Source organism: Cervus elaphus, chromosome 3, assembly GCF_910594005.1.
Source record: "Cervus elaphus chromosome 3, mCerEla1.1, whole genome shotgun sequence".
NCBI classification, from domain to species: domain Eukaryota; kingdom Metazoa; phylum Chordata; class Mammalia; order Artiodactyla; family Cervidae; genus Cervus; species Cervus elaphus.
The window spans coordinates 27585939-27610006 of record NC_057817.1 but is presented as its reverse complement, the minus strand read 5'-3'; the positions used below and the strand labels follow the sequence as shown (position 1 = coordinate 27610006).

The 24068-nt window shown below is 55.2% G+C and overlaps 1 protein-coding gene across 3 annotated transcripts; it reads right to left on the bottom strand.

Annotated features, from left to right (window-relative positions):
• On the bottom strand, positions 1-23671 carry KRT80 (keratin 80). Of its 3 annotated transcripts, XM_043883658.1 has the most exons (10): positions 23545-23584; positions 22993-23410; positions 16742-16950; positions 12126-12186; positions 11758-11853; positions 4077-4241; positions 3448-3573; positions 2584-2804; positions 2072-2127; positions 1-1941 (listed from the first exon to the last, which is right to left on the bottom strand). In XM_043883658.1, exons 2-10 carry the CDS (start codon positions 23290-23292, stop codon positions 1817-1819), a joined length of 1359 nt encoding a protein of 452 aa, XP_043739593.1. In that variant the 5' UTR covers positions 23293-23410; positions 23545-23584; the 3' UTR covers positions 1-1816. The 3 variants fall into 3 exon arrangements, with proteins under 3 accessions (XP_043739593.1, XP_043739586.1, XP_043739602.1); XM_043883651.1 differs by having other exon boundaries at positions 22993-23671; XM_043883667.1 differs by having other exon boundaries at positions 1-1976; positions 22993-23670.
• Between the last annotated feature and the right edge of the window lie 397 nt (positions 23672-24068).

The window sequence follows — 24068 nt, the reverse complement described above, 5'->3', positions numbered from 1 at the left end:
TCCATGAACAATCTCAGCACTTTATTTCATCCCTTTGCAGGGAGAAGGGGGCATTACCCCAAGAAGTCAGCCAGCTGGGTGGGTTGGCTGGAACACGTGCTGTCTCTCCAGATAGTATAATATATAGCATTGATTATGCAGAAACAGGAAGGGAAGCAATAAGTTAAAAGCTATATAAGTTATGAAAAAATAATATATATACTTTTAATATCGTATATCCCCATTGAGGATTTGCTCCCATGGAAACCAATAAATAGGTGGAGAAAAAGCAGCAATCAGCACCCTTTTGAAACTTGAGGGATAAGTATATGTCTGAGTTCTCTCAAGCCTGAGCGTCAGTAGCTCTTCAGCGCCCCCAACAGGCCTGGAGGAGGCCGGGGCCTTGGGCCACCCTGTCCTGGAAAATGAGATGAATGAATCAGACTGGGTCCTGCAGAGGAGGTGAGGCAAGGGGGAGGTAGGCAAGGGGGAAGTAGGGAGAGGAAAGGGAGGAAGAGAAGGTGGCTTACGGAGTGGGAAAGTGGAGCTGCCAGATTCCCTGTAAGGCCTTGAAGGTGAGAGCCAAGAGGATGAAAGAGGAGCGTTCCTCTAAGCCCCAAACCTTCTTGTTGGATCGCTGCTGCAGAATTTCTCTTTAGTTAGTCATTGGGGCCCCCCAACCTGACCTCAAGGGCTCAGAAGTTCCCAGACCTGAGTGGACAGTGCCTTCTTCATGACCCTGCTGGCAGCAGAGGGGCAGACGTGGAGGAGGAAGAAGGGAAGGACCTCTGATCCATAAGTGTGGGTGCAGAGGAGGGGAGGGCCAGGCTGCTTGGCCTGATGGAGGGGACAGAGACCCTCAGGAGTGGGATTCATGGGAAGTGGGCCTGGGGTTTCATGGCAGGGGTGGCGAGAGGAGTCTCCAGGGCCTGGTGCATACCCAAACCAGGTTTCAGTCTGGGAAGCATCTGGGTGGGAGGCAGAGAGCTCAGACCCCAGGCAGGGTGGGGAATCCCAGGATGACAGAAAGGAGAAAGGAGGGTCCAGTTCTCCTGCCCTGTCTCCCCCACTTCCCACTGTCCCCATCAGGGAGTTTGTCATGGCAAGAAAAACTTCTAGAAGAGGTGCTTGGGAGCTGGCTGGACAGCTGTCCAGTTCTGACCGTGACCTGCTGGGAGGGACTCACAGGAGGAGGGGAGGGGCATGGGTGTCTGGGCTGATCTCAGAGTTCTGGGCTCAGGTCCCAAACACCCAGGGAGCCTCCTCCCCTCACTCCCTAATACTGTCAGGTCTCCGGGAAGCCCAGCTGGTGCAGGAAAGCCAGGTGCCTCCTGAGGAACTCTGGATACTGGAGGGTGCCCACGTAGTCCCCGTCAGCCCCTGGTTTGAGGCTAGCTGGGGGTAGGGGAGTGACAGCAGTCACTTTGGTTCCTAGTCAGAGGCAAGGCAAGACTTGGGATGTGAGTTTAGGGCAAGGGTTGGGCAAAGGGTCAAAGGCAGCTTGGTTAGAGCCCCCTGTTGTGCGAGGAGCAAGGAGGTGGAGGCAAAACCCCAGTTCCAATTTACCCCGGCAGGAAGACCTCTGGCCAGATACTGGAAGGGTGGATTGTGAGATACTGATATGGAGCCGAGTGACTTTGAGTAGCTGGTGACAGTCCTGTCCCATTCCCACAAAAAAGCAGTCACTGTTTTCAACCCTCTTCTCCATTCAGGATCAGGTTTGCCTCCCTTCCCAACCTAGAGGCTCCAAGCTGCTTTCTTGAATCTAGTTTATGTCCTTGCTGCTGCAGGGGAGTGACCTGGGGCTCCTGAGTATGGAGCTCAGAGTACAGCGGCCTTACTCTGAGACCTCTGACTCCTGCGAGAGGAACTTTTCTGACATTTCGGTGATTTTGATCACAGGGCCTTTCCTGTTCTTCTTTTTCCGAGAGGGAGCTCTTGAGAGGCCGGACTTGGAGACAGCTACAGGGAACATAAGGGGTGGGGCAGGGTAGGGGCTGGAGGTTTGGGAGGCATTTAATATCATGCCTTTAGGGCCATGATCCCCCCACTGTCCCCCTCCCACCTGGGTTCTTGGGGCAAGCAGGCTCACCTGTTCTGTATCTGGCCGGTACTGCGCTGACCATGGTGGCTGAGGGCATGTCCATCCTGTGGGAGGAAGAGATGGTGGGATGTGAAGGGAACCTGTGGCTCAGTTCCCCTGGGATTGGAGGCCTGGGGCTTGGCAGGCGGAGGCCAATTCTTGGCTGTGCCTCCCAGCTCTGGGCTGCCCTGCTGTGTGACTTTGGCTAGCCAGCTCTGTCCCCTCTCCCCTGCATGAATGGCTATCATTTGCTGAGCACTGATTGGTGGCAGGTATTTGCACACGGGATTGTATGCACAGGTGAGGCATACTTATGATCAGTCCATTTTCCAGACAGGAAAACTGAGAATTGAGTAAACTGGACTGAAGCTCCAGTTTGTAAGTGGCTGAGCCAGGACATGAACCCAGGCCTGCTAGGCTCACAGTATCACGCCGGTGGGGAGAGGGGGTGGTACTGGCTTCCTGTGGGGCTTCCAGTCCTCCCCCTCTCCCAGGCTCACTCCGCTGGCCCTGCTCCTCACCGGCTCTCCTCGCCTTCCATCAGCTTGCGGTAGGTGGCGATCTCGATGTCCAGGGCCAGCTTGGTGTTCATGAGCTCCTGGTATTCACGCAGCTGCCGCGCCATGTCCTTCTTGGCCTGCTGCAGGGCCTCCTCCAGCTGGGCTAACTTGGCCTTGGCATCCTGAAAGGCCAGCTCACCCTGTTCCTCGGCCACCTTGATATTCTCCTCCAGTTTCAGGCACTGAAAGTTTGGGAGGACAGAGAGAAAGGGGGGTCAGCGAGCAAGGAGGGAGGGAGAGAGCGGGTCAGGGCCAGGAGCCCACCTCCGTCCTTGGTGGGAGTGTGCGTGGGGAGGGAGGACTTGGCACGGTGTCCCAGAGCATAGTAATGGAGTGCATCGCAGCAAGAGGCCGTTCAGTTAGATCTAAGAAGACACTTTCCCAAGGCTACCAAATATGGCAGGGCTCCGAAGGAGACTGTCTCAGCTGTCCTTCCAGGATGGCACTTCTCTGAAGGCTCATCCTGTGTGGAAGCTGGGGCTTGTGCTTCCCTTCGCTTCTCTCCATAGAGTTGGTGGGAGACGTGGGTGGAGGGGGTGGGCTCTAGGTGTGTGTGTAGGGGACCCTCCAATGTTCCAACAGCCCTGGCCAGTTTACAGAGCACTTTTACTGGCCAAGTTCATGTGGTCCTCAGAGCCGTCTAAGGACAGATGAGGAAATTGAGGCACAGGGATGCTAAGTGACCTGTCCAGGGTCACAACGCCAGGGCTCACATGGACACAGTCTGTGTGAGCGTGTGTGTCTGTGTGCGTGTGAAGGGTATGAGAGAGCATGTGTCCCGCACTTGGCGCTGCTCCAGCCCAGGTGGGTCCTCCGGACACTCACGTGGCTCTTGATGGAGAGGATCTGCGATCGGAGCTTCTGGATGCGCACATTGAGGTCAGCGATCTCACTGCGGCTGCTCTGGAGGCTGTTCCCAAACTCGGCCGAGCAGGCGGCCCGTTCCTCCAGCTGGAGGCCGGGGAGTGGGTGGCAGTCAGGGGAGCTCACTGTGTCCCCCCAGGACCCCTGGCCCCTCCTTTTTCCTCACCCTTGGCTTCATCCCCTCCTCTGTGGCTCACCACTCCCAGGCCAGCGTCTCCCCCCCTTCCCGGCTCCTGCCCCCACCATGTCCGTCTCAGGATCCTTCTCTTGGCTGCCTTAGACTGAGCCCCACGGGCCGTGCCCACACCTGGACTGGAGTCACTGGGTGGAACCACCGCCATGAGCCTCTGAAGGGTGCAGACCATGGCTTGCCCCTGTCCCCGTCACCCCTGTGGCCTGGCACATCGCTGGGCTCTCACATTCTCAGTCCCTGCCTGTGAACTCACTGCTGTGGGCTCCATCGCCCCCGTGTCTCCCCATTCATCTCTCCTGGCCTCTTAGCACCAAGAGCTGCAGGCGGCCTTAGCCATCTCTGCTGCTGCCCATCTTGCCCTGGTTGCATCCCCCCAGCCTGCCTGCCAGCCCCGAACCTGGCTCCGGGAGTACGCCTCGGCCTCCTCCAGGCTGCGAGCCGCGATGGCATCATATTGGGCCTTCACTTCCTCCACGATGCCGCTCAGGTCAATGTGGCAGCGGCTGTCCATACCCACGGTCACCGACACATCCTTCAACTGGGCTGCCAGGTCCTTCAGCTCCTGATGGGGCACAGACATGGGGGCTCAGGGCTGGTGGGGGGGCCCAGACCCTCAGCCATGGTCCTCATAGTCTCTTTGTTCCCTGGTGGGTGGAGGGCAGGTTTCTCTCTGTCTCCCTGGAGGGATGATCAGAGGACAAACGTCCCCCTGTCCTGCCTCTGCAGGAGCTTGCACTCTTGAGAAGCAGTCCCCCCAACTCCCAACTCACCCACCTGTCGGTTTTCCTCTCTGATTTGGCAGGGAGGGACCCTTGGCTCTGGAGGCCCACCTGCAAGCCTTATTCCTCTTCAGTTCCCTCCATCCACCCCCTGCCCGCCCCCCGCAACACACACACTGTTGTATGCTCCCAGGGTGGGCCTCCTTCCTCCAGGCAGAGGAGGAAAGGGCCCAGGACGTCCGGGCCTGAGGGCATTCTATCATTAGGCTCAGCGCTGTGCAGCTTGGCCTCCCCCACCCCATCCCTCCCAGGACGGGAGCTGAGGGCCTGGCTGAGGCATTTTCACCTCCAGGCCTCCGTATCGGGCAGAGGAGTGTCTCTGCTGAGTGCATGTGGGAATGGAAGCCCGTGAGTGATGAGGGCAGGAGGGGACCAGAGGCTGACGATCATGCAGCCCTGCTCTCCCGCCAGCAGCGGAGGCCCAAGTGACTTCCCAGTCACCCTGGAGACTCACTGCCCCTCCCTGTCTAGCTGAAGGGCTTGCCCAGCTACGACGACAGGATTTAACCTCAGTATCTTTGTCTTCTTGCTGTCCTTTGGGATCCTTCTTTCCCCTCCTCTCTGTCCTCCTCTTTGCCTAGAAAATGCCAGCCTGTGTCCTCAGAGACCCCTGGAAGTGGTAAAACGTCCCATTTCCCTGGGGGCTCCTGAGAGACCAGGCGGTGTGTGTGCTGTGCTTTCCAGGCACATCCACGTCTCATCCTTACCAGGCTGGCACGATGGTCAGCCCCAGATTACAGACAGGGAAGAAGCTGCGGCACCCAGAGTCAATGGAAACATCTGTGAGGGCGGGGCTGGACCCAGAGCTTTGCTGCTCCTGCTAAGCTCCCTTAGAGGGGCAGGGACGGGAGCTGAAGCCCACATCTGCTTCTGGCATGCCCTGCAGTCTGATAGCTTTCCAGAGTGAAGGCTCGGAGGTGTGTAGCAAAGCCAGTGGGGACAGGGGTCTTTGGAAGGGCTGCAAGGTGTCATCTCTAGGGCCCTGGGCTGCTTCTCCTGGAGGTGCTGATCAGTAGCTCGGGCCTGGGCGGGGCCCCGGGTGGAAAGGAGGAGTGAGTGGGTGTAAGCAGAGTGTCCGTGGCCAGCATTGTACAGAGTGAGTCAGGTGACTGAGGAGCCTGACAGGCAGAGAGAGGGGCCAGGCACCCAGGGAGGCGTGGTGGGCTCAGCTAGGGGAGGGAGGGGCGGGATACAGATGGCATAGTTACTACTGCTGGTGTTCACAGTTCATCCTCGACCCTTACTTCAGTCATCAAGATTTGGTCCGTGCTCTCATTTTACACACGTGTATATGTTTGTGTGTGTGTGTGTGTGTGTTAGTCGCTCAGTCCTGTCTGACTCTTTGCTGCCCCATGGACTGTAGGCACCAGGCTCTTCTGTCCATGGAACTCTCCAGGCAAGTATACTGGAGTGGGTTGCCATGCCCTTCTCCAGGGGATCTTCCCTGGGTCTCCTGCATTGCAGGTAGATTCTTTACCACTTAGCCACTAGGGAAGCCCTATATAAAATTTAAAAAATATATAAAATTAAAGAAAACTAAAAAAAGATCTTTTTTTGTTTGATTCAGGATCCAAACACGATTCCTGCACCGCCATTGGTTCATATCTCTCTCTTATTCTGTGGATAGTCTCTTCATCTCTCTGTCTCTTTTATTTCCCCCTGTCTTTTTCTTATTGAAAACCGCAGGTTGTTTGACTGTAGTCTGATCTTCCTGATTGCCCCGCGTGCTGGTGTTCAGCCTGCTCCTTTGGCTTCTGTATTTCCTGAAAAGGGGCAATTGGATCAGGAGGCCTGCTCAGATGCATGTTCTGTTTTTGGCTCATGACTGCATTCCAATCTTGGTTTCTGACTCTGGGCCCCCCTCCTGACCCTCATCTGTCTTTTTGCTCCAAGAGGCTGTGGCTGAACCTTTGGAGTCTAGACCTGCAGAGGCTGCTACTTCTGACCTGCGGCTTGTGTCTCTGTGGCTGGAGACTGCGGGGGTGGGCAGCTGCGAGGCCTGCAGAGGAAGACCACCTTTTACCTGTCTGCTCGCCACCTGACCCTTCCCACTAGCATCCCTGGTGATTGGGATCACCTCCCGGAAAAGGAAGCTTGAGCAGTGGCGGGCCACCCGTCTCCACCCTGGAGCTGGTGGGACCCTGAGTTCAGTGGCCAGCTGTCCTTTAGCAGGTCTCCTGATGAAGGGTTTTGATCGATCTTCAAACACATCTAACAGATCTCTGAGCAAGAGCAGAGGGTGGCCCCAGCCCCTGCCAGAATACAGACTCATGCTCCACCTCTGCTCCCTGGGTCCTCACTGGAGATTGACATTTTCCAGATGGAACTGACATCCCAGCTGGGGCTTGGCGGCAAACCAGTTTCAGAGATACAGCTTGGGGCCTTCTCGGTCACCATGTGCTGGGGGCTGGCAGGCATGGGGGTGTTTCAGACAAAGTTCTCCAGGGACACTTCTTCCCCAGGCTTAAGGTGGCATTTGTTATGGGCAAGGAGAAAGCCAGGGCACTGTCAGAGCGCAGGGCACTATTGCAGCAAAAGGATGGGCGAAACCCGGCTGATGGGGCAGCCTCAGGTCCTTTCTGGAAAGAGCCAGTGTAAGCATGAGCATGGTAAACAGAAGCAGGAAGTGGAGGGCTTGGATCATCTGCAGACCTGTTCAGACACGCTGGCCCTGCCGGGCTGCAGAGGGCATAACAATGCTGACTTGTGTGGTGTGGAATTGCCATCGTAGCGGGGTGTGGGTGGGGGGGAGCTGGAGAGGATGTGCATCTCCAAGCTGGCAAGAATCAAGCTGATTCAAGTTTAGAGCTTTTCTTAGGAGCCAGAGTCTGAGGAGGCCGCCATATGTGTGACTATTGTCATCGTGACCCCCCAGGTCAGGGAATATGGTGACTGAGAGGTAACAGTACTGCCCAGTAAAATGTAGTGTTCAACGGCACTGGGCTCTGAATAATGTCACCTCTTATTAGCTGGGTTAACCCTGGCCAAGTCTTCAAACTTAGCTGAGCCTCAGTTTTCTCATTTGAAAAATGGGTATGATTATGGAATTGAAATCAGCTGACACTTATTAAATACTCACCATGTGCCAGACACTGTTCTAAGTGCTTTAGGATATACTAGCAAAATAAATCCTCACAACAGGCCAGTGAGCTAGGTACTATTGTCCTCCCCATTTTACAGATGAGGAAATTGAGGCATTGAGAAATAAAGGAACCGGCTCAAGTCCATATAATCATGGAGCCAGGATTCAAATCCAAGCTGCTCCAAAGTCTGTGCTCTCCTAACAATTTTCCCTACATTATAGGTTTATTGGAAAGATTAAATGAGATTACATCTGGAGAGCACTCAGCCTGGTGCCTGGAATATAGTAGGTGCTCAATAAACAACAGCTGGGAAACTATTGGTGTGACTGGAAAACGTGATGGAGCTGGGAGGAAGTGTCCAGGGCTTGAACAGCCTGTTCCTGGAGTGGCCTCCTGGGGCACCAGGAAGGCTGGCACTTAGACATGCCAGGTCCTTTTTGTAGGGCTCAGCATCCCGGGAGATGTGCTGGCTGCAGGGGCTTGTCAGTAGATTCCATAGCTAACCTCCCTGGAACCAGTTTGCAGGTGAGGCAGGTGGCTTGCTGGCTGGATGCAGCCAGGCCCCAGTGCACTTGGGAGCTGGGGTGATTCCTGGAAGCTGAGGGGCAGTGGGAGCCCCAGGGTGCTGTCACCAGTCGGCATCCCTGGAGGTGAGGGGAAGGCGTATTGCTCAAGTGGTTGCAATGTGTAGATGAGGCCCTGAGCAGCCTATAGCTATTGGCTTCTGGGAAAGGCTTTCCATAAATATCCTGACCTGAGTGTGTGCATGTGTGTCTTGGGGAGAGGGGAGGGCTGTTTCCTGGGACCCAGGGGCGGGCTATACAGTAATGCATTTTTGGTATCTACTCCAAAGTTGAGACTAGTGCCTGGCCCTCCTGGGGCTACTCACATCCCACCATGTTTTTCTTCCACCCGCGGTGGCAAGGCTGGCAGCTTTCTTTACTTGGACCTGCTCTGTCCGATGTGGAAGCCACTAGCCCTGTGTGGTTGTGAGCACTTGAAATGTGGCCAGTCAGAACTGAGATGAGCCGGAGGTGTAAAATACACACCAGATTTTGAAGACTTACAATGGGAAAATGTGTGTGAAATAGCCCATTCATTTTTTATAATGATTACTTGTTGAATAGTCATATTTTTGATATGCTGGCCTAATAGAATATATTAAAATTATTTTTTTTGTTTCTTCACTTTTTAAAAAAATGTGGCTCCTGGAAAACTTACAATTACTTATGTGGCTTGCATTATATTCTACTAGGCAGGCCAGCTTAGAGACCCATTGGTATGGGGAATCTTTATGGGTCAATGTTGCCCTCTCAGCCTGCAGAGGTACATGGAAGGAAACTCAAACCTCATGTCCCAACACCAACGTGCCACCTCGCTGTCTTCCAAAACAATAATAACTGCTATTATTATATATAATAGTATATATATGCATTATATAATGTGTAATAATAATAAAATATTATTTTATACATTATATACTATATAATCATATTTTATTATTTTAATTAACTTATTATTATATTATATTAATATATTATAAATAAAATAATAAAATATGATTATATAGTATACAATATAGAAAATAATATTTTATTATTACACATTATATGTAATGCATATTATAACTATATTACATACATGTTATAATATATGATAGTATCAATATAATATGGTAGTATCAATATAATATAGTATAAGTACAATGTGATATGATAGAATAGAATAGAATAGAATGTGTACGTAACAATTGGGTCAGGAAGATCCCCTGGAGGAGGGCCCAGCAACCAACTCCAGTATTCTTGCCTGGAGAATCCCATGGACAGAGGAGCCTAGCGGACTACAGTCATTGGAGTCACAAAGAGTCGGACATGACTGAATCACTGCATGTGTACACATGTGTAATCATGCACTCTTGCATTCATTGTGGCCCCTTCTCCATAGCAGCCCTCCAACAGCACCCCGCCTCCGTCTCCACCAAGGGCTGCCCATCCTGCTTAGAATAATGTCCACACCCCATCCTAGGCCTCAGGCCCTGCACGACCTGGCCCTTGCCCACTCTGTCTTAGCCACAGCTGCCACTTTCTCTCCCTCCCAGGATCACATTATTCCCATCTCAGGTGTTTCACACAGTCCTTCCTTCTGCTGAAGCCTTTTCAAGTCTCTGCTGAGTTGGATCTTTTTTTTTTTTTGAGTTGGATCTTTCCAGGTTGGGGCTTCACTCTCTTGGGCCTCCTCAGAGACACATGGCCCCCAACCCCTTTAGCACTAGGGCATAGCCCAGTTTCTTTGCATACCAGCAACTTTTCCCCTCCAAAATGATCTTGTCCAGATGTGTTTATTAGCCTATCACCTGTGCCCTCTTAGCTAAATTGTGCTCTCCTGAAGCCAGGAAACTGGCCCGCCTGGCTCACAGCTGTGAGGTCAGTGCCTGGCACCTAGCAGGCATGCCATAAACATTTGTTAAGTGATTTACCCCATCACAGCATGATGAACCTGCTACTATCACTCTTCCCATTTAACAGATGAGGAAAGTGAGGCACAGAGAGGCGAAATAACTTGCCTCAAGTCACAGAAATGGTGGGAAAAAAAAAAGGTAGAGTCAGGATTGGGGCCCAAGGGCTGCCAAGTCCAAATGGAGTCAGCAGCCTGGCTGTGGGGCGTGGCCCAGAAGTTCAGCAGGTGTGTCTCCTCAATGCTCAGGTATATGGCTGGCTATGCCCAGCTTTCCTCAGCTATGTCTCTACACTTGTAGGGCCTCCACCTGGCCCTGGGCTCCTTGAGATGTTGGCGAGCAGGATGGACTGGAGGCCCTGAAACTGTGGCCCTGCTGACGTCTGCTGGGCGGTACCAGCCCTGGTAAGTGTAGGCAGAGGAAGCTCTCAGCCACTTCCCAAGCCACTCAGTGGGCACGGTGCCCTGCTGAGCCCCTCAGGGCTTGGGCTGGCTGTGGAGGACCCTGCCGGGGGCAAGATGTGTTTCAGGGTGGTCTGCCCATGAGGGCTGCCTCCCTAATGCTGGCAAGGGTTGGGAGGTTCCCTCTATTCTGCTCCCTCCCATGGCTGCACAGAGGTCTCAGGCCCATGCGTAGCCTTGAGGCCCAATCTCCCTCTCCACAGGGCGAGGCCCTGAAGCCCTGGTCAGCAGCCCCTCAGGCCCCCTGCAGATCTTCCTGGTTGCAGTGGTGACTTTGACCCCTGCTCTGCCCGGGGCTGCGTTGCCACAGCCTGGCACCAGCGGCTTACAGCACACAGGCTGCTGGGCCCTGTCACTCTCAGTAATGGTCCTACCTGCTTGTAGCTGAATTGAAGCATCACCCCATTAGCCTCCTCACCCCCGAGAAGATGGGGAATGTAGAGAGGAGAACACACATCCCAAAGGAAGCCCAGGAGGCAGACGGTGCCGAGGGGCAGAGTCCAGAATTCATCTGCCGGTGGCACTGGCTGTGGGACAAGCCTTGATGGGCTACTGTCCCCCCAGGGACAGTGAGGGCCTAGGGACAAATGAGAATGTGTCCGGGGCTCCTCTGTCTGCATTTACTGCGACTGGGATTTTTTGTTTGTTTGTTTTTGGCCATACCATATGGCTTGTGGGATCTTAAGTTCCCTGACTAGGGATTGAACTCATGGCCCCTGCAGTGAAAACAAGGAGTCTTAACCTCTGGACCACCAGGGAAGTCCTTCCTGAGTCATTTTTTTGTCTGGCAGAAGTTCGTATTGTCTGATTAGCAGAGAATCTGTCTATAAATCTTCCCTGTATGAGCCCCAAGTGGGGGAGGATGCATTGCAGGCCTATGAGAGCTAGAGCTGTGGGTGTTTGCAATTTAAGCTGCAGGGATGAGAGAGAAATTAGTTCAATAAGAGCTACTGTTCAAAGCCTGCTGGTTCACTGCTCCAAGGCCACCTCCTGACCCTTCCCTGGATGTACCTGGGCCCCCTTCATGCCCTCAGTGCTCCCCAACACGTGAAGGTGGGGCCTTCCCTGAGAGAGGCTTTGTGGGAACCTGCCATGCTCCATGAGATGAGTGACAAGGGGACACGTTGGGTTATTGACTGCAGCACACGAGGGGTTTAGGAAATTGTTGCATCTGTGGCCAGCAACCGTGAGCGCCTGCTGAAGTTTCCATGACCCACTGGATACCTTTGCCTCCCCTGCATCCCTTACCTGGGGACCAGTTGGCTTTTGGCTCAGTGGGACCCTGGCCCCATCTTCTCACCTGCTCATAGATGCTTTTCATCAGCTCCACAAAGCTCTGCAGGCCTTTTAACTTGGTCTCCAGTTCCGTCCGTCGAAGACATTCTGCATCCAGGTCCTGGGGGTGGGAGCAGTGGTGAATGATGGGAAAAGGAATGGAGGGGTCCCAGGGCAGGGGTACAGTAAGGGGGACTTTGCTTCCTGAATACGATGGGGGAGATTCCCAGAGGAGACCTGGCTCAGAGCCTTGGAGGAGGGTGGGGACATGTGCTTAGCTCTCTGCCTGTGGTCTTGGGACTCAGCCTGTGGGGCCTCTGTTTGGGGATCCTGAACAAAAGAGGGCAGAGGGTCCCTGAGGAAGGAGCCCATGGGGTGAGCTTGGGAGGCTACCTTCTTCAGCTGGACGAAGGTGAACTCCATGTCCGTGCGCTTGGAGATCTCGTCCTCATACCTGGGAGGTGGGGAGGAAGGAGAAGGGGAGGCAGGGACACACACACACACACACACACAGACTGCTCAGCTGGATGTGGTGGACTTGGCAACGGTTTGCTTAACCCTCCTTGGGTGGGGTTTGGGGCCTCTGCAATCCCTTTGGTGCCTTGTGGCAGTTAGAATAAAGTGGTCCCTTCCCTGAGGAGGATGCAGCCCCGTGTCTCTATGACATGTCCCGCCTCCTCTGGGATACCCTAGTGTTGGCTCTGGGGAAGCAGGCATCCTGCTCCCCATGCTTACTCCTTCCTGATGACCAGCCATTCCTCTCCCAGGGGCATCTGCCCCTTTCCTGGCTCTGCTCCACATTCATCTCCTCCAGGAAGCCTCTCCTGATTGCACAGTCACTTTACCCTGACGTTTTGTTCCCTTATCTTTATCCCATCTCCTCCCCTGAGAGTCTCAGTTTCAAACAAGCTGTGCCTTTTCTGGTGTCTGCTCCAAGCATCTTGCTCACACGTCATCCCTTCCTCACTCCACCCTTCCCCGAAGCCCCACGCTTCTCCCACTGCTTTGCTAGACCGCAGGACACCATGCCATCTTCCCTCCGGAGAGAGGACAGGAAGGGCATGGGTTTTGCAGTCAGATGGGCCCCCCCATATGTTTCAGGGCAAGAAACTCCTCCTCTCCCTTATCTATTGGGGTGTGCACGTGCGCACGTGCATGGGTGCTTGCGTCATGGGGGCTGAAATTCACCAGCACTCCAAAGCTGTGTTCCCTGTCTTCTCAGATGTGTCTCCTCCTTACACATGTGATGAGATGTGTTGAGTCCACCTTGTGTTTAGAACCAGGACACTGCTGGGTGGGGAGATGGGATCCCTGGATCCTTGACCTTACCCTCTGGGCCCCCAGAATGGGTGTCTGCCAGCTGCATGCTTCCCATCCCAGCTCTGCCTGCCCCAGCCGACATGGGGATTCTGTGGCTTCCTGTTGCCTTCCCTCCTCTCTAGGGAATGCCTGAATCATTGGCGGCTCTAATTACAGCCGCCTGCCTGCCCCAGCCCCTGACCTCACAGAAGGGGCAGCATCACCATCACCCAGGTCAGGTAGCTGGACCTGCCACCCCCAGGCCTTCTCTTTTACTAGCTTCCCAGAAGGACTAAGGGGAGCAGACCCCAGAGGACGAGAGCCCGCAGAGCACTCAGGTCCCTGAAATTCAGTATGTGGAGGGTCCACACTCTCCCTGGCCACTGCCTGGGCTTCCAGAGTCTTTGAGGGTCGCTGAGGGTGCAGGCCATGGGGACAGGGTAGTGGGGTGGGTCAGGGAGACTGGTCTGCAATCTCGAGCCTGCCAAGGCAAACAAAATGCCTCTCCTGTGACCCTCAGAGCTCCCAGCCAGGGATGTTCTCTTGGTCTTGTTTCACAGATGAGGAGATGGAGGCTCAGAGAGAGGCTTGGAAGCTTGAGTCATGTGCTGATTAAGAATGGGGTTCCAGAGCCAGACTATTTGGGCTCAAATTCTGGCTCTCTTGTTAACTAGCTATGTGACCTTGGATAGGCTCCTTCTATGTGCCCTTGTCACAAGAATGGTGATTTCATGAGGATTAAATAAATGAACACATAAAGCATTTATAAAGATGCGTGACACCCACTAGAGCTACTGCTATTATTATCACTATCCTCTCCAACACCGGGGCTTCCATGGTGGCTCAGATGGTAAAGAATCTGCCTGCAATGCAGGAGACCTGAGTTTGATTCCTTGGTTGGGAAGATCTCCTGGGGGAAGGGAATGGCTACCCACTTCAGTATTCTGGCCTGGAGAACTCCACGGACAGAGGAGCCTGGTGGGCCCCAGTCCATAGGGTCGCAAAGAATCGGACACAACTGAACGACTTTCACCTTCACCAACACCATGTCCCAGCTCAACCCCTCTCTCAGCATTTCCAGAAAGAAACCATGGGAATCCTCACTGCAGAGGGAGTGGGCAGGTCTCTTTATAGTCTTCACAAATGCTCAGGGCTGGGCTGACCTGAACAAGTTTCCCCCTGGGATCTGGGGGCCTCTGAAAAATTTCCTGACTTGAGAACAGGGGTCTGGGGAGCCCCAAGCTGAGAAGTCCAAATTGACTGGCCCTCCCCAAGCAAGCCCTGTGTCCAGCCTCTACCCTCTCCTCTGGAAAACAGAGTTCTGCCTGACTGGGAAAAGGACATTGGAGAGAGCTGTCCAGTGGGAGCCCTCTGAGGTACCAAACCTCCCCTTACCCCTCACTGCCCTTCTCAGCTTTCCCACCTCCCTTCTCATCAACTCCACTGCATTTCAATCCCAGTTCACCCCCAGACAGCTTGCACAATTGTACATAACATTTCTGAATCACTCGCTATGTGGCCTTGGGCAAGTTGCTTCCCCTTGCTGGGCCTCTGCAAGTAAACAGAGGGGTTAGCCAGCTACCCTTGGGGTCCCTGCTACATCAGAGCTTCTAGAAGTCTTCATTCCTATAGAGGCTTATGCAATGCCATATCCCCCATTCACTTCCAATCCCCTGCCCGTATGCTAGCCGCCAGCTCCCAAACCCATTCTCAGCCCTTTTCAGCTGGTCACACCCGTACCCTCTCCACCCCCCCAAACTTGTTTATTTCTAGGAGTGAAGCTGATCTCATCAGCCTTGTAGAGGCAAAGTACACCCCTCCCTGTCAGGGCTTGGCCTGGAGTCTCCTGGCTCCTGGGGGCCCCAGGCTTTGCACAGCCAGGCTGCAGCTTTCCTAGCTCTGGCCTGCAGACCCAGAAACCCTCTAGCCTCACCTCCCCCAAATTCAGTGGGCTCCCTACCCAGAGAGGGGAAAGAGAGGCCCTGAGCCTAAACAGTAAAATCAGGCAGCAGATGGAAACCAGGCAGCGGGCCAAATGAGGGGGCTGAGCCAGATTAAAACAACAAGTAGTGTTTGTACAGAACTTCCAGTTACAAAGTGCCTCCATGGATGCCATCCGGCTGCTCTCATGGGACCAGTGTCACACAGTAGCTTGCCAGGTGAGGGATGGGACTTTGTTCTCCTGGCTGTGTGACTAGGACACGCCTCCACCCTCTCTGGGCCTCTGTTTCTGTCTCCATAAAAGGAGAATCCAAGTCCCCACCCAGCTCTGCTATTCTCTGATCCTTTGCGGGCCAAGGACCTGCTAGGTATCAGTGAACTGAGTCTTGGGTTCTGGCGCACCAATGTGATTTCCCTCGTCGCCGTCAGAATGGGCAGTCTAATTCCCTGCGTGTTTCCCAAGGACCTGGGAGGACAGGGTAGGGGGAGAAGTGCCCCCCCACCCAGGTCAGGGAGGGACCCAGCCAGATCCACAGATGAGGAAACCCTGAGGTCCCCAGAGAGGGAAACGCTTCCTGTGTGACCATTCCTTCTGCATGTGGTCTGAGTAGGGGAGGCCATGCAGAGAGGCCGCGGGCAAAGGCTGTGCCACAGCCCAGGACTCCTGACAGGCTGCCTCCGCCCTCTGTCTTGGGAGGATTTGGGCCTCACCTCAGATCACAAGGCTTGGATCTGGCCCAAGTCCTGCAGAAGGTGGGGGCTGCTTCAACTGCACCCTGTCCTTCCTTCCCTCTGGCTGGGGGCCTCCAGCAAAGAGACCAGCCTCTCTGCTCTGGCCCAGCTTCCCTGTCCTTGAAGCCCTGACCACTGTCTGGTCAGAGAAGGTCACCTCTCCTCTGAGCTACTGAAGTTAACTGGCTTGCCTTTCTAGACTGGCCAATTCAGTTCAGCAAACTGCTGTGTGCTGGTCATGGAGCCTTCTTCGGGGGGGCAGAAGAGTACCCATTTTTAACCTCTGGTAGCCATACCAAACTCTTGGCTTCCTCCTCACACCAGCCTTAGTTGGTATCAACCATCACCATTCCCACTCCACACAGGAGGACACTGAGGTTCATGTGTGAAGCAACTTGCCCGAGGTCACAGAGATGGTGAGGGGTATGGGCAAGGAGTAACCCCCTTCCATGGGACACAGTCATACCCAAGCTCAGACCCTTAACCACTGGACTGTACTGCCTGCCAGCTGCTTGTCCCCCCGAGTCTGTTTTCCTTGTCTCTCTAGACCCCAAGTCTGCCATCGAGGTCAGGTGTGTCTTACTTCTAGGCGGTTGCTTCTTTGTGCAAACAAACCTCATCATTTCTGCCCCCTGCCTTCCCCTACCTGCTTCCCTTTTCAGCTCAAGAGAGATCAAAATCTCAAGCTACAGCCAAAGCAGGAGCCCATCTATTGCTCTCGCTAGTGACACAATTTCCCATGGACTTGGGCGCAAGGGGATGCGGTAGGGGACGGGCCTGTGATGCCCAGAGGCTAGCAAGCGCAGCGTAGCTGTCAGCCAGCATGAGACTGGCTTTCTTGTAAGGGGCACTGCTTGGGATGTAGCTGTAGATTCAGTCTTGTCTTTCCAGTATTTAGAATACCGCTGGCACGTTGCAGCTCTTTAGTAAGTAAGTATGGACCAAAGACTGGTTTTTCAAAGAAGTTTCCTCTTTTTCTTTTGCCACCCCCGCGTGAAGGTTGGTCCCCACCCTCGGCCCTCATAGGGCGCCCCTACCTGATCCGGAACTCCTCCACCTTCTCCAGCACCTGCAGCAGGTTGGCCTCGAGCTGGCCCCGCTCCTTGCTCACTTTGCGCAGCTCCTCCTGCAGCCGAACTTGGTACTCCTCGTAGAGGTGCCCAAGGTCAAAAGTGGTCGAGTCCTGGCTCTGCAGGAAGTGCCAGCGGGTCTCCAGCAGCTGGTTGCGCTGCTCCAGGGCTTGCACCTGGGAGAGCGGGAGGGTGGCGGTAAGAAGGCCAGGTGTGGCCCAGCCAGTGCCACCCGCCCCCCCGGGGGCCTCTCTGGGACGTGGCAGCTCATCTACTCAGAGGCACCCGCCTGGGGCCCTCACTCAGCACCTTCAGGTGGCATCTCCAGCTACTGATTGTTCAACTACAGATGGTGTGATAACGGGGGGAATCCAAGAATCCCAGAGAGGCACAGCCAATTAGCCAAGGTTTCCTACAGGAGGGGCAGGACCAGCAAGATGAAGGAAAAGGGACCAAGCGGTGAATGTGCCCACATGTGACAGGTTCTCCAGGCTGCCTGGGGCTTGGGTGGGAGACCCCAGGGAATGTGGGGTGTCAAGAGGCCTGTCTGCCGCCCACCTCGACAAGTCTGGTCTCATCTGGCTTTGGAAACAGCAGGGTAGGGCCTGGTTAGTTTTTAAATGCTAATCCTCCTAACATCCCTGGACTTGAGGTCTGTCCAAGCCTCAGTTTCCCCAGCTGGAAGTCAGGGATGATGTCACTTGCCCTGCCGGCCTGCAGAGAGAAAAACCTGGGGAGGTGCTTTGGAGCAACACATAGCAAATGCTCCTGTGGTCCCTGCTGTGCACGAGGCCTTGTTCTATGAGCTGGACATCTTTAACTCAAACCCCCAAACAGCCCTCCGGGGAAGGTACTGTTATCAGCTGCCCTCTACAGAGGACGAGACAGGGCACAGAAGGGGAAATTATCCTCCCAGGGTCACACAGTTAGCAAGCAGCAGGCCTAAGGGTCGAATGCAAGCACTTTGAGGTTTAGAATCTTTGAGCCACTGCCCTATAGGCCTCTGGTCTGCTGCAAGTTCTCTGCGGGCCCAGTTGCCCTTGCTGGGCTGGCTTCTACCTCTAGTTGGGGCCGGACTTGCCTTGAGGACAAAGCCTGGGAGGGTTCTGGGCCCAGGGCTCCTCTGAAACTCTGCATCCCTCACACCCTCCTTCTCAGACTTCTGCAGGGATTTGCACGGCTCCCACCCCAGCCACCGACCAGCAGGTGGGCAGAGTCCCTCTTGGGTCCTCTTATTCCCTCTATCCAGTTCAGCCCAGTGGAGCTTGGGAGTCCCCCTCCCTCTTCTGCACCTCCTCTTCAGGCCCAGCCTCTCTCTTGAGCATCATTCTCCTTCCTACCATCCCATCCCCTCCCCACCATGTGCTCCCAGCACCCCCCTGTAGGAGGCCTCCCCTTTTACCTCCAATATCTGACCCTTGGGGTATATGCTTCTCATTTGTCCTCATCTACCACCCTCAATGTCAGACTGAGAGTCATCTGCATGCCTCTTGGGATGTGGCTAGGGCCACTGAGGCAAGATGGGTAGCTGGGGCTGGTCTCCTGAATGGGGCAGGCTGTTGTCATGAGAGTGTGTGACAACCAGGTCAATGACGTTCCCTATGACCACAGTATGTAGCTGAAAGTCTTCCCATCCACTGCTGGCACCAGCTCCCAGAATCACAGCCCGAAAGAGCCAGAACCACAGACAGGAGCCTTCTGGATCGGCTGGTCTATACGCTTCATTTATGGAGGAGAAGATGGGTACCCAGGGCAGTCAGGTGACTTGTCCAGGCTCACCCAGCAACTCCATGGCCCAGCTTCTCTAGAGGCCCATCTGATGGCAGCTGCCTACTCTGGACCTTCGTGTTCCTGTTCCTCCCGAACCTGGGTGCCAGGTGGGCTCTCCCCCTCTCTTTTTGCCCTACCCACAGCCCCGGGTTTCCCTGAGATCTCTGATGCCCTGGGGGAGGCCCCTTTGACATTTGCAGGAGATGACATCTGTGGGAACACTGAACAATTACATTTGTGGGCTGTCATTCCCCTCCTTAACTCATTTGTACTGGTAAATTCTGCTTGAAGCTGACTTTAAGCCAACAGTGTGCAGTCGTCGCAGCCAAACAGGTTCAGTAGGGATGCGGTCAAGAGGGTTTCTGTCCTACTTGCATGTGTGAGGGATTGCTGGGGGTGGTGGGAGGTTTCTGCTCACTCCACCTGCCCTGCATTTTGACAAGTAGGAGCCCCATGTTTATACTGAGGGTAGGGTGAGACAAGAGATGTGAGGCTCCCTCCTCCACCCATAAGCAACACCAAACCCTTTAGACCAGAGAGTCTTCCCCGTAGTCTTATTTCGATACCCTATGCTTCAGTACTTGCCTGCTGGGAGATGGTATGCATTTGGCCAGCCAGTCTAGTCAGAGGGCATTTTTGGTTGCAGGGGATTTAGGGAAGCCTCCTCCCCCTACTTGGGGGAGTTGCTTGTTGTCTCAGTGGGTGGGGAACTCACCCCCCACCCAGAACCTTCCAGGCTGAAAGGCTCCTCCCTCTGGGAACAAAGGCGAGGGAGGGCCGGAAATCCCAGTACCCTGTGAGGTGCCAGCTTTACTTCTTTCAACCTGTCAAGGCTGCCAAGCACTCCCCTCTCATTCCTCTTTCTGCTTATCCTGGCTGACCCCCTGCCCTTTGATCTAGGCAGCAGCTCTAGGAGGGGCCTCAGAGAGCAAGCCCCTGGTCTACTTGCTTCCCATTTTACAGATCAGGAAACTGAGGCTCAGAAGCACAGAACTCACTGTGACCCAACTCCAGGGTCGTGGGCCTTCCGGCTCAAAAGCAGGCCCAGACGAGGGTGGAGAGAGATGTGCTTTCTGTTGCGGGGGACAGAGCAGCCTGGGCTGGGCTGGGGCCCTCCTGAGCAGGGAGGCTGACTATCCGGGGGGCTGCATGTGCCAATCCATGGGCCCACAGCCCAGGCAGGTGAGTGTGCAGAGGGATGCCTCTGGTGCTTGCAGGTCCTATTCCTCAGGAAGGGGGCGGTGTCAGATCCTCTGCCTCCAGCCCCAACTTGGCTTTGCCCAGGAGCCTCAGGGTCTCTCCATCAGGAAAGGCTGTTTTGTGCTTTCCTGCGTGCAGGCAGGGGGATAGCCCCGGGGACTTCCAGAGGCTACACAGGTCAAGGGAAGACATTGTGCCCACCCTGCTGGGTTCCTTCCCTACAGCCTCCTTAGGCGCCGCTGGCAATCCTTCCGCTTGTCCCATCTCCACCCGCTCTGGTGTCTGCAATTGAGGGCCCAGCCTGCAGCCTCTGCTGTTGTCAGCATGGCCCTCGCGCTACCCACTTGGCCTCCTTTCCTGATGCTGCTTCTGCTCATCATCCTCCTTCATGGCTGCAGCTGTACTAGTCTCTTGACTGGCATGAAGTCAAGGCTACCCTTGGAGAATTGGAGTTGGAATCTGAAGCACAGAGTGAGTAAGTGGCTTGCCCAAGGAAACACAGCCTGCAAGTGAAAGAATTGTCACTGCTCCAGGGCCCCTTGGGGGACTCCTGTGGGTCCCCTCGCCAACCCTTCCCCTCTTCCTCCTGCTCTTCCTCAATGATCTCTGATTTCTCTGCATGCCTCAGAGGGCCAAGGATGGAGGGCCAACCTGCCAGTCTCTTCTCTTTGCCTAGAACCCTACCCCTGCACTGGTGATGGCATCTCACCCTGGGCTCCTGCAGCTCATTCCAGCTCCATGCTGCACCCCTACCCATGAAGCTCCTCCACCCCACCCTCCAGCAGGGCCCTTCCCTCCTTCCCAGGCTCCTTCCTGCTTGCATGCATGCTAAATCACTTTAGTCGTGTCCAGCTGTTTGCGACCTTATGGACTGTGTAGCCCGCCAGGTTCCTCTGCCCATGGGATTCTCCAGGCAAGAATACTGGAGTGGGTTGCCATGCCCTCCCCAGGGGATCTTTCTGACCCAGGGATTGAACCTATGTCTCTTATGCCTCCTGCATTGGCAGGCAGGTTCTTTACCATTGGCACCACCTGGGAAGTCCTTCCTCCTGGCAGGGACTAAATGCCCTGGGCTGGAGTTCTCTGGGCTGGACCCATGTATGGTCTTTTCAATATAACAAACAGAACACATCTGGTACCTGGTAAGGGCTTTCTATGTATTTTTCAGAAATGATCCCATTTGATTCTGACAAGCCCATGACACCAATGTATACTGAGGCCCAGAGAGGTTAAATAATGTCCCTGAGATTACACAAATGTGAGCGGTGAGGCAAGGATTCAAACCCAGAAATGTGACTCCGGGTTTCACATTCTAACCTCTGCTTGCTTCCACTTGGGCCCTCGTGGTCTTTTCAAGGAGGGATATGAGCAAATAACAGACTTTCTCCATAGAGTTGGTGGATCAGTCGGGTCTCCTTGGGCAGAGCTCCGGCGATCAGGTTCCCCAAGAGGCTGGCACCCCCAGTTGCCCGTGTGCCACCATGGAGAGCACCGGTCTCAAGACCAAGGCTTGAATTGGGGGTTGGGAAATTCGAGTTCTTCTAAAGACCTTCGAGGGCATTGCCCTGGCTCTGGGAACAGAACCCAGACCCCTGGGGCCCCTCCCTGTGCCTACACACCCCTCCTATCCCCATGACAGAGGCACAGGGTGATATCAGCCCTGGCGTTCACAGAGAAAAGCCACCCATCGAAGCCAAATTACATAGCTCATGAAGCATTCCTTTTAAGGGATTAAGCTGTGTTTGGAGAGGAGGTGGTTCTGCAGGGACCTGCCTCCCTCGGGCAGCGGGCTCTTCTCTTAGGGTGGATCGCCTGACAGTCTGAATGCTGTGCAGCCACCGGGGGTGATGAAGGGGACCCTCCACCTCAGGGGATGGTTGTCCTCCAGCTGTCACTCCCCCTACACACCCCCACCCCAGGCACCCCAGGTGTGAGTGCAGGAATGCTGGTCCGGGCACTCGGATGTGGGGGCAAGGTGGGGAGAAATGACTCCCATTTCAGAGGCTTTATGCCTCACAGACCTGAGTTCAAGTCCAGACCTTGCTGGCTGTGTGACCTTGGGCGAGGCGCTTTGCCTCTGGGCCGCTCCATCTCCCCATTGGCACGGCAGGGGAACCAGCCATTGTGGAGTGCTGGGCAGTGGGGGCAGAACACCAGCTGAGGCTCCAGGCCTGTTACTTCATCCCCCTGCCCCCTCGGTGAGCCTGCCCCCAGTGGGGGGACACCAACCCTGTGTAGAGGGACCCCAAGGCAGGGAGAACAAGGGGCAGAGGAGGACCCAGCCAGGGGCAGAAGGATGGGGGAGTGAGAAAGCTGTGAAATGGGCACAGAAGTAACTTCTTTCCTAAGGTTGCGGGAAATAGAAATAAATATGCACTCAGCACAGTTCCTGGCGCAGGATAGGCAGTTAATCAACAGTAGCTGTTACCATCTATTATTCTCAGTCAGGGCGGGAGGAAGCAGAGCTAGGAGGGCTGGTCATGGGAGGTTTATCGGAGGAGGTGAATGAGAAGCAGGTTTGGGAGGTGGACAGGACTTCCTCGGAGCTCTTGAAGCCCCTGCCCTGGGCCAGAGCTTGACACCAGTGCCCAGATCAGAATGCTGGCCATGGCAGTGGGTCCAGGAAGTGAGGTGTGAGGGACTCAGTCACTCTGCTCTGGTCGGGGCATGGAAGACTGGCTGGCCACCTGTTTCAGACTAGCAGCACCCATCCTCCGCATTCCTAGCTCCTGAGGAACCGCAGGTGTACCCCATGCTGCTCAGCTTCCTTCCGGCTGCCGCACACGCCCCCTTGCCCATGTCAGCACTTCTGACCCTGGGAAGCTGAACAGATCCAAGGGCCTGGACAGGAAGGTGAGCCCTGTCCATCCACTGTGGAGTCTGACTGCAGCCCATGCCTCCATCAGCTGTTCCCAAGAGGGGGCCTCCTCTTGGTCACACTCAGAGCCCCTCCCTAGTCCCTGCCTGCGGGGAGTGTGACCCAGGCCATGCAGTGAGTTATTATCCAGACACCCCTCAGAGGCAGGCCATCCTGACTTCCTTTGCTCCCCGAAGTCAGGATGGCTAGGGACTTCCCCCTTTTCCTTCTCTCTACTCAAAGCTAGCCGTGAAGTTGGCAATGCTGGCTTCCCATTGGCTGGGCTGGGGGCGGGGGTGGGGCATGATGCTGGGGGGAATTACAGAGGTCAGCCACCTGCCCCAGCCCGACTGGCCTTAGTTTGGGGACCCCTCCCCCCACTTCTTCTCACCTTGCCAATCAGGGAGGCGAATTTATCGTTGAGGACCTTCATTTCCTCCTTCTCGTTGTTCTTCTGCTGCTGGATGGCTGGGTCCACCTTGAGATCCAGGGGTACCAGCAGGCTGGGGTTCACGGTCACCTTGGGGACGGTGCCGGCTGTCCAGCAGCCTGTGAGGCTGTGGGAGCTGAAGCCCGGCCCGGGGGCCCCGCAGCTGCTCCATCCGGAGGTCGCAGGCCGGGGGCTGCCCGCCGGGGTCACCTCACAGCTGCTCAGGCTGCTGAAGCCAACGACGCAGGAGCGGCAGGCCATCGCCGCCCCCGGGCCCCAGAGCGCGCAGGGTGCAGGGACCGGCGAGCGAGCCTTTGCGGGGTGGCGGCGGCTTGCTCCCGTCGCAGGCAGGGCAGGCTGGGGACTGAGGAGCAGACACCTGTCGCACAGTGCTCATTAGCTCCACGAGGGCGGGACGCCTCCCCTCCCAGCCAGACCAACCTGTTAGATGATGCGGCTCCCGCCCCTCCCCCCGGCACCAAGTACCCATCTCCTCCCCGGGCAGGAATCTACCAGGCTGAGGGGGCTGTTCATTGTCATTGGCCTCCTGACCAAGCCTGGCCTGGCTCCAGGGGAAGGGGAAACGGGCTGGGCTGGGCTGGCTGGCTGGCTGGGGGTGGGGAGGTAGCCAGAGGAAGGACAGATTCAACAAGGAAGAAGAAAGAGAGGCGAGAGAGAGAGGGCGAGAGCAGTGCCTCTCACCGCAGACCTCACTGCATACCTGAAGGCTGACGTATCTAGGCTTACATACCTCTGGAAAAGATGAGGCAAGCGCAGTCCTTGGGCTCCCAAGTGCAGGGCAGCCGTCCTGGGCACCGTGCCAGCCTGGCATTGGAAAATGGCACCTTGACTGTTTATTTTCTATCTGCGTTTAAGAGTCTCCCTGACTTCTCCTCTCTTCTTTCTTCCCCCAGTTCTCCCTTCTTCCTGCCTTTGATCTATTATTTATACATCACTTATTACGTGCATCCCCCTGTCTCCGGGGCTGGAGAGGAAATACACGGTCAAGAGCAGTTGTCTTTGGATGAGTGAGACTT